Raw genomic sequence first — 10,345 nt, 5'->3', positions numbered from 1 at the left:
CTCGTAAGATCTTTTTGCAGATTGAAAGAAGTCTTTTTTTCTTCTTCTTTTTTTTCCCGCTTTATGTCGATTATATAGTGTAAGTGGTTTAGACCGATCCATTTTGGAGTCAGTTTGTTTATTGCATAGCACTATAGCGCGTCTAGGGTGGCCGTCGGCAAGGGCGAATGTATCAACTATATACCATATTATATATCCTATGCTATTTTGAATAGATCAATCAATCGGTTTTTAGATTTGAAAGATATCAAACAAGACAGTAGAGTCTGTCCCATATTTTCGTATACGGTTCTTGCAATTCTATAAGGCTATGTAGCCTTAAACCTAGGCGCTCGAAGTGGAAACAAAGCTCTGAGTATGCAACATCTTCGGCCATTCATGCATGCCCAGAAACCTTTTGGCAGCGGTAGCATCTATCTATATCTGCGAACAGGGTATTTCCTTTACTAGAGCACCCTCTGTGATAAGCCCTTCAGTCCATCATGCAAACGCTAAGGAGGAAACAATGCTTCGTCTTCGGTACAGTCTGAAGAGGTCATAAAAGTAACGACCGTTCGTCTTTATTCTTCAGGAAAGGGATTCGTAACAGCGGTAAACGTGAGACAAGAGGATGCAACTATGGTGAAAAAGTAAACACGAAATACAATACCCATCTTCATAGAGCGTAAACCGAGCCAGAGACGGGTGTCTACAAATAAAAAAAATATGGAACGACAGGAAACACATTAACTAGAAAGGGTTATCAGAAAACTTAAAAAGGAATTGAAACCTGAACGCCGGTGTATCATGCAATGCCTGCTTTTTTAGTCAATAATAGCATAAGGGATTCGTAGGAGGAATGTAGGGTGTCCTTTTCGCTGCTTTCTCTTGTATCGGTGGGAGAGTCGGATGTTTATGGGTATATTACTAGTGTAAATAGCGAGGACAATACCAAATCGTCGAATGTAGTTCGGGACAACAGCTTCATGATTCTTGCGAGGGCCCCGTCTGGTTTGTATCAGGAGCTATAGGCTGCCCGGGCCGGATGTCGCTGCAGACTTTCGGATCAATTTCCCAGTATGAATATTCTAAAATAAGGAAATTCATTTAGCATGATTGGTTATCCCAGTGCCTGGTCATGAATACACATTCTCACCGTTCTTTCTAAACACACAGTACCATCGCTTTTCAAGATTCTCTCCACACAGGCGATTGCAGTAGCTGTTCATGAAGCTTTTGAGCATAGATTTTGTTGACTGGTTGAACCTGCGGGCAAAGAAGTTTCTTTTGATTAGAAAACAGATTCTCCTTGAGGTCAAACTAGAATCAAAGCTGAAAAAAAGCTGAAACTTCTTTCTTCCCAAATTCTTGTAACTTACATCTTTTTAAGCGCCTCGAGCATTCCTACTCTGGTTGCATCGTTTCCTACTATGAAATTACGACACTCTTCCAGTAAAGCATAGTCGGAAAACCCACAATAATCGAGATTGTGGTAGATGGAAAAAAATATCTGATGCTCGGGAGGGGGAATTCCCATTTTCCGCGCATACTCCGGGTCTGCCAGGGAAAGAAGGGTAACGGGACCTGCATCTTCCTGATGCTTAGACAATGCAGCTCTCGCCGTTAGGTCTTGTATACCTTGGATATACGGTGTTCCATCCGAAAAGCGTGTTGCAAAGGAAGATCTATCAAATTGGTTTCCGTTCCAACAATGCCCAAGACCATTCCTGGAGACTACGGACGGGTTTCGAGGCGGAGGTGGAATATTCTGTCCATATCGAGGAGCAACCGGCCCACCCAACGTCGAGACTGCTTGCCCGCTTGGATTCTGTGATACCGACATTGCAGGTTGCAGCGCTGGACCAAGAGTCGAGGATGTAGCATGATGCGATTGTTGCGAAGCCGCAGTCCACCAGGTGCTCACTGGTGCCTTGCCTTTTTCTTTCTCAGGCACTGCTTGTGCCACTTTGGATTGAGGTGTCAACTTTCGTTTCTCCGGGGTCCAGTATTTCACGGAAAAGGGGTCAATAGGTGTCGTTCCACCCTCTTCATAAAAATTAGGTTCCTTGTATATCAAAAAGGCCAGGATTGCGAGAAACAAACTTACCAACCAAGACTCCGATCCTATAGTGCACCAATTCATCGGATCGGGGGCATTCATCTTCCCACATTAGCCCTGACGCAGCAGGAATTAAAGGTCCAGCAAGGTTTGTCTTCTTTTTTACGATTTCCTCTTCATCATCAAGAAAATCCTCCATTTCATCGGCGCTACCGGTTTCCATGGGATCTTCGTCTTCTTCACTCATAATATCTTCACCGTCGTCGTCAGGTTCATGGACCCATTCCGCCTCTGAATCATAGCCATACTCAACGCCAGGCAAGCTCTTTTGAAACGGGTTTCGACCTTTGCGAAGGCCGGAAGTGATAGGCACTCTGGTATATGTACCCCGGTAGGCAGGACGAACGTCCTCAGCGTATTTCAAGGTCTTCCGAGAAAGTTTCCGAAGTTCTGTGACGTAATCTGTATTGTCAGTCTTCCTCGTGCTAAACATATCTGGTATGGGTGATGAATTAAGTCCAGCCAGTATCTGTTTCGTCGAAAACGTCGAGATGCCCCCTTTCTTCCATTTGGAAGGTTGGAAGCCAAATATGACCTTGAATTCGGACGGCGTAGGCTTTTCTGGGATAGTAGAATCCACGATGATCCGGTTGCTGGGATCGTCGATGTCCATTTCGTCGGAAGAAGCAGTGATAGACTTAAAAAGAACCTTGTCCATTGCCTGGCAGCCGCTCTCAACCCCACGATCCATTTGCAGAGGTGCGAGTTTTACTCCAGGTCTAACGAAGAATGGCTGAAATGTTTTTGTGTAATCATTTTTTTTATCACGATTAACAGAGCTGTCAAGCATGTCAACATCAACGGCGACGGTGGTATTGCCCGGGCTTAGTCGCAAGGTGGGATTATCAGTAGCCTTTGCGGGAGCAGCTGTAGGCAGTGCAGCTGTCGAAATCGAGGCTGCCACTGGAACCGCAGGAGCTTTGCGCCTGAAGAAGCTATCCATACGTAGTTGTGCCTGGCCATTTCAGGTAGTTAGTGCTATGACTTTCCTCTGGTACTTAACCCCATTACTCTTGAAAGGAATGCCACAGCTTACCCTCTCTTTCTTCAGTTTTTCCTCTTCCTTCTTAGCTTTTTCCTCGTCCTTCTTTGCCTTTTCAACTTCCTTTTTAGCCTTCTCTTCATCGCGCTTGGCCTTCTCTTCATCGCGCTTGGCCTTTTCGACCGCTTTTTCTAGGTCTTTCTTCGCCTTCTCTTCATCCTTTAGCCGTTTCTGTTCATCTTTCTCTGCTTTCTATAACAAGGAGGTTAGCTGCCTGTAACTAAACCCAACCCAAAGCTCACTACCTACAATTTTAGCTTTCTCTTTTTCCTTCTCTTCTTTATCTCGCTTCCTCTCCTCTTTTTCCTTTTCCTTCTCCACCTTCTGGGCAGGTGTTAGCTTCGCCCGCTTCTTAGCTGGTGGATCATTCTTCCCATCTAGCTCGAGATTAGATAGCTTTTTGGTGGCCTCGGTATCAGGCAGAGAGGTTATTGGAGCCGGCGAGACAGACCGCTTCCTAGGAGGAGAGGGCAAAGGCGAAGGAGGGCAAGAGGAAAGAGGACTACTCGGTTCTAGAGTGTAACGAATCGACGCCATCGTATCACCTTGGCCCGGCTCGGACGTCATTTTTCAAAAGGATAGGTGGTCTTGAAAGGATGGTCTGACAGCTGCCGCTGCTACCACGGAATGCACAAAGAGATCGCTTGTCGTTGCTTCTGCGCACGTGGGGAGTTAGGAGCCGCTCTCTTGAGGAATTTTTATGTTGGGAGCTACCTACAGCTACGATTATCAAGGACAGGACGACAACGACCCAATTCGAGTCATAAAAACAGGTCTTAGATGAGGGGTCGTAGAAGATGATGCGGAGGGGTGATTTGGCGATAGCGGCTTCGAGTGGTTGATAAAATTGTATTTGTTTGGGAGTGTCGAAGGTGCTTGCAACGACAGGAAGACGCGCTGGTGGGCTTAAGCTGTCCCTGCCAAGCCAAGACCTTCAATTTACGCGTCTCCCAAAAGGGAAATGCGCAACGCAAATTTTCCAACGCAGCGCAACGCAAGCGTAAACACTTGTCTCGTCAGATGGTAAACGCTGCAAGGCTTTACCACCACTCAATCCGAGGAGCCAGCCCTTTCTCGAAAGCTGCAGAGATCCAGCCTTATTACTCAAAGACTGGGTATATATAGATGAAGCACCTTATTTATAAAGTATTTCTATTTAGTCTCGTATCCGAAACTCCTTTGGCGAGGCACCCCGTCTTGGTATGAAACTAATTTCTACTGAAGCATTAAAAATTAAAATTTTAACTTAACTTCTTCTTAGTTAACTTAACTGTGCCAATTCTATACTATAAAATGATACAAAAGACATTAATTCCTTCATCATGAATTCAACACTCAATTGAGCTCGAGTATCAATATGCAAATAGAATCCGCATACGGTTTGTGAAGTCTCGAAACGACGCATGTAGGTATACCGGATCTGGCATGAAAATATAGGGTTTTATTCTCCCTAGGCCAAAATCTTTCATGTATATAGCGCCTGAAACTCACAGTTTTAATCTTAGTCCTGCATATAGCTGACTTGTACTTACTACAGTCAAAGGATTGGAGGATCTAAATCCAGAGAACTTCAGGATAGGGTCGATATGGTCTCGTTCCCAGACGTCACAAAGGGTATTATTTTGTTTGATGAGACCAAGTCGGGGATATTTGTTTCCAACAGGTGTTTAAGAACGAGATTATAGTCTTAAATTCATTCCAGAATTGCGATCCCGGCTGGTCTCGTATCCCAGCCCGTAGGCGATAAGGGAAAGCTTGCTGCTCAGTTAATTCCGAACGGACCCAATAGTAAGCACGATAGAAGGATAAATTACACAATGATACTATTATTAATCGGATAATCCTTACCGCTAGAAGCCTAAGGACAGAGTCGTGATTCCTAGGCGTGAGGAATTGTTTCGCCTAGAGACTATCGCCTAGAGCCTTTTCATAAATTGATGCCATGACATTAGCTTGAATTAACCTCTCAGCTAGGCGCCTGTCGATCTTGTACATAACTTAGCATGCATTCCTCCCTAAAATTCTATATACATGTCCATACCACTATACCCCATACCGCCCTACCTAATGAGACCAGCCCTACTCAATAATTAGTCATCCTAGATACTCATCATCTCTTACTCATTCTGATTCCTGCAGGTCCCAGGCTATAGTCCATTTGCTTATTACTTGCTTATTACTTGCTTATTTACATCACCAAGCTTTGCATATCTACTACTTCCTATCTAGATATCTCTAGATTATATGCGCGTATGCGTCGTGCGATTAGTTAAGAAGGGTAGTTGAGTTCCCTAGCATCTCAGTTCAAATTTTACAATGAGCCACAGCATTCAAGCCCAATACACATGTACATGGGAAAGAATTTATATATATATAATTTATATTATGTATGCATTAGGATAGAAACGGGGTCTTAGTATACCCGATATTTTAATATATGTACATGGTAATTAATGTCAGTATTCCGCTGATTGCATTAATCAAAAATCCGCCTTTTTCTTCAAGAGCATGCCCAAACGCCTATTTCCAACACCGACTCGAAACAATCCCTTATATTACAACATCGTCTTCATGCATGCTGCGATGATATTAATGCTATATGTTTGATGTAGCCCTTTTGTACCTTAGGAGACTGTTAGCACCAAGCGGTTGAAGCGAATCGTTGGACCTGTAAACTTACTGTAAAATGCAATAAACAAACCAACCCTTCAATCGCCCGAATTTAAATTGAAGGGCTCGTGGTCTTCTTCAGGCAGCTCTCTGTAGAAGGGAGAAGAGAAGAGGGTTCTGTAGGCTAGAGCTGCCTGAGCGACTGCGCGGCGGCTCGATAGGACTCGAAACCGGGGTAGGGCAAGTGTGGATGGAGGAGATTATGCTATTCGAGATAGCGACTTGGTATCGAAACGATGCAATCGCAGTGACGTCCGGAGCAGATCCGGACGAAATAGACCATCTTCGACGAAGAACCATTTTGTCAAATAATTCTGAATGCGGCTAAAGATCTATGAAGCTTTGGATTAGTAAAGTCTTTCTTATGAGCTCAATATGAAAATAATAGTTCGCCCGCTTGCTTACTTTGGTTGGGATAATGGCTAGGGTCTTCGCAAACGACCGTTAAGACTAAACCAGGTCCGGTTTTGAGGTATGGTATTTAGATGGTAAAGCGTAGAAAGTGATTGGACAAGTGTATGTGGTGATTAATCCCCAGTTTTTAGGTGGCATGTGTTACAACTTATATTTTCTGGAGGAAGGGAGGGCGGAATCGGATGGCGGATATGGGGTATGGGGAAGACAGATCCGGCTTAGAATTTTGGCTTGTAACAAGTTACTCCAGATTAATCCGGGCTTGCGTGAAGGAAATCATCCGCCACCATACTTCTCCGACGGCTCCCCAGCCCGGCTGAAGGAAATCCATGAAATTACAGGGTTTAATAAAAATTTGCAAATACAATGGGTTGAGCCTTAGCCAAAATCCTGCTGCCAAGGTCTTCCCTGGAGCAGGATGTGGATTTCACGGGACTAGAAGCACCGCACGGATCAAGCATAGTCCTGAATGTGAAAAAAAATGTTCTATTGCGGGTCCACCTGGTATTCCATAATCTCTCCGGCACAGTGGTGGGGCGGAGGCGCCATTAGATTTTTACAGAGTATTGCTTTTAACAGGGATAAGTCGACATTGTTCAAACAATTTGCATAAATGTGATACCTCTTGTGTCAAAGGCTAAGTACTGTGTCGTTATTTGGCGCGGTTGTAACTTAGGCGAGATTTCCACATGCACAGGCTATCCATATGATAGCATGATTTTATAATACGCCTTTGGAATATTTGGCGTAATAAACACTCTTCGGTTATATTTTTATCTCTACGATATACACCCTAGGTGAAAATTCTTCCCCTAATTGTCGAAGGTCCCTTGGAACCTTTTGATGCATAGCTTAGACCTGTTTTTTTTTTTTAAATTGAATCTTCGGATTCGATTCGCCACCACAACGTTCCAGTCCACGTTATGGTCACCTGCTTTTGGGATAACGCTCAGGCCTTGGCCAAAGCTTCTCCACATGGTTTGTCTGTTCGCGGTCGATTTTGGAAGTCGTATGCATTGCCCAGCACAGCACAGACAGCAAGTGTTGTACCGGCATAAAATCTTGTATCATGATCAAGTTTAGCTCCGAATTTACAAGTTCCATCGTGGTTGTCGGGATTTGTTCCGTCACAATGTCAAAGCGCGAAAGCGTGGCGTAGAGGCCTCATTTCGAATATTTCCACGTTAACAACGCATCATCATCACCATGTTTTCTAAATTGAGGCATTGATGCATCGATTTCATCGCGTAATGTTACTTTGATGAGCTGTAGCGTTCGCAGATGTCCGTCGAGGAAGTAGATCGAAGGCGAGTTTCGAGTGATTCAAAACTTCAATGGATCAGGGGGGAATCTCAGGAGTGGAGTTCTATAAGTCTGTCCCCACTTGTGGTTTTAAACCAAATCTCCACTTGGTTCCTCCTCGAGAGCCCGCATTTGTGATGGGCTGCATCAGGTGCTCTATAATCCCAACTAATCAGTTTCGTTGCGTATATTCTGGGTCTTCACCCATAGGGGCTATCTTACGCCTGTTGCTTCTATATCCTTGCTATACTGTTTTCCCTCGAATTCGCGAAACCCGCTGTGGGTTTACAAAGAGGATCGACAGGTATCCTCCATCGAAGCGAGAGTGCGGGGTAGTTCTAAGGCGAAAATCTTTCCTATGAAGACCTGAGCTAGCGGGTAATCTCCACACTAGAGAAGGAGTACGACTGCGGGGTCCGTAAGCTAGGAGACATTGGCTACCGTGTATGTATGTACTCAAACGCTCCATTGTAAATCTTTTCCCCAAAGGTTTAAACGTGCATGGTTGATGTTCATCTGACCCGCCCTCAGACTTTGAATGAGGTTTGAAGTCCGATTGATTCGCTCAGTGAGTGCTGTATAGCGAAATATTAAATCACCTACGCAGCGCAGGTGGAGGCAAAAATGATTAGAATATGTAAGCCTATACCTTTTTTACCGCAAGTTGGGGATGAGACTCGGACTTAGACATCGGAAAAAATATAGTCCACCTCCTGGTCACTCTTTGACAGATGGTGGAATATTATATCTAATAATCTCGTTCTGGTTGATTGAGTGCGAGTGTCAACCAGATTTCATTTGGTTTTGATACTCGCTTCGGTATTGAAACTCAGCATACTAGATAGCATGTCAATATAGAGCTGAATATCTCGATATTTAGATGGGGATGACGAGATCAGGGGGCAGAATGTACATGTATGTTGTTCAGTAGAGTAGTACAATTGATCAAGCACTGCCAGGAAATCGGTTATGCCTAGTTCCGGTCCACCATCATAAGTGGCTCTCTAATCTGTAGTATAAATTCTCCTAAATTGAATAGCATGGTCGCTATGATTGACTTGAAAGCCATCGTATCCACATTCCCACTTGGCAAACTTTTGACTCCATTTTACAAACAGGATTTCACAAGCTCTTACCTAAGTATATTCTAATATTTCGTCAGAGAACTCGATATGAAGCCGTTACCCGTAATACAATTTTGTAACAGTACTGAGCATCGGGGTGATGTATCGATATCAGGAGAGTTTTGATTTCAACCGCATCTAGCTAGCGTTATAGCATAGCCATGGCGCCAGTTCAATCAATTCTTCAATAAGCTTTCCACATTCTACTCATGCTCAAAGTTGACATCAAAGCGTCGACATCCCCTTTAATGAATCCAGGAATAATAAACGAAGCTTCAAAACCCTAGAAGTTTAAAATGCTAGCTGTCCAAACAATCGGGATACTCGGAGCGAGGATGGTGGTAATGCGGAATCATGATATGCACACGTACACCGCACTGCCTGCTCTATAAAATATCCTAGGATGTTGGGATACAACAAAATCCCGCCAGCCATAGCCCCGGCGATAGGGAAAATTGGATGCACCCAACTTCTGCGACCTAAGTCATTTGTAACTATGGCTATGGTGATCCGAGCTTTCAAGTACGATCTAACTGGATAACTTAGATGCTACATGCATGCATATGCATGGCAAGCTTGGACTTCGTCCGTACCTATATTGGGAAGCGTACAAGAGGTATTGCCAAAATGAGTTATTTCTCTCCCTTGAATTTAGGCGAGAGACATTTTGATATGCACCCGTTACATGTATGGAAGTTCCAGGTGACGGCAGACCCTGAGGATGCATGCATATCCTGTGTATCAACTGCACCAAGATCGCAGACCAAGAAGTTTCTGACCAGCATCCGATAGCGGCCGGCAACCCTTTCCGTGAATAGAGCGCTTAGACTTTCTCTCAATGCCTTGCTCTGAAATCTGAAAATGGCAACGCAATTAAATCGATTGTCAGGCTTCCCTGAACCAGCACAGAACTTGAACAGGTTTTTGAGGGGTTTAGTGAGTTTTAATTTCAGCCCCTACCACGTCTACCAAGGTATGAAACATTTAAACAACATAGCCAAAATGCCATCGATGCATGCATACGTCTAGGCTCTAATCCGGTTTATGGATTTACTGCGCTTGGGTGTTTAGCGAGTCTGACCTAGAAATGCAAATTTGCAAACTATGGATTTACAGGCTACTTGCCCCCAGGAACAGCAAAACTCAGGCACATTTGTATTGTCTTCTAGACACGGGAACTCCCAATCTCGCCAGGCTTATTCTGTAAATGCAATATGGTTGCCCCTTGCAGGAGGCTTTTTTGGATTCGTCTTTTCGTCGATATATTCGCACTTAACGAGAGGGGAAGAGAGAATCTGTACCCTCCAAGAGCAAATTTTGCCGAAGCCGCTACACTTGAGTGCAGGAATTAATGACATTTTGATATACACCACAATTGTCAAAGTTTCTATTTGATGAGATGTCAGACGGCTCAGCTCAAATGGAAGATTATGTACAGGCAGCGCTGCTTCTATGAAAATCCCCGAGAGAAGTGCTGTTATCAGTGTGTTCAAAGCACAGGCCATACTTTAACATACCCCGGCAGTTGAATACGACTCATGGTAAAATACGAGTACACAGTTGGCCTTGACAAATTTGCAAACTGGTGTTGTCGCATCGGTAGCCCTCAAATTTTTCTCGGATGGAGTAGACCCGATGAGATGCCGAGTGGTTTAATTTAGGTTGAGAGGATTCCAAAATGTTTTTCCACAGAGA

The 10,345-nt window shown here is 44.2% G+C and overlaps 1 protein-coding gene across 1 annotated transcript; it reads right to left on the bottom strand.

Annotated features, from left to right (window-relative positions):
* Window positions 1-1,354: 1,354 nt before the first annotated feature.
* AOL_s00054g201 (uncharacterized protein) lies at window positions 1,355-3,707 on the bottom strand (the record flags this gene model as incomplete). Its single annotated transcript, XM_011121517.1, has 4 exons — window positions 1,355-2,025; window positions 2,087-3,053; window positions 3,135-3,332; window positions 3,390-3,707. The coding sequence occupies 4 exons, from the start codon at window positions 3,705-3,707 to the stop codon at window positions 1,355-1,357; spliced, it is 2,154 nt and encodes a 717-aa protein (XP_011119819.1).
* Between the last annotated feature and the right edge of the window lie 6,638 nt (window positions 3,708-10,345).

The sequence above is a fragment of the Orbilia oligospora genome (genome assembly GCF_000225545.1).
Source record: "Orbilia oligospora ATCC 24927 unplaced genomic scaffold scaffold00054, whole genome shotgun sequence".
Classification (NCBI taxonomy): domain Eukaryota; kingdom Fungi; phylum Ascomycota; class Orbiliomycetes; order Orbiliales; family Orbiliaceae; genus Orbilia; species Orbilia oligospora.
The sequence above is the reverse complement of the archived record's forward strand: the minus strand, read 5'-3'. Positions and strand labels throughout refer to the sequence as shown.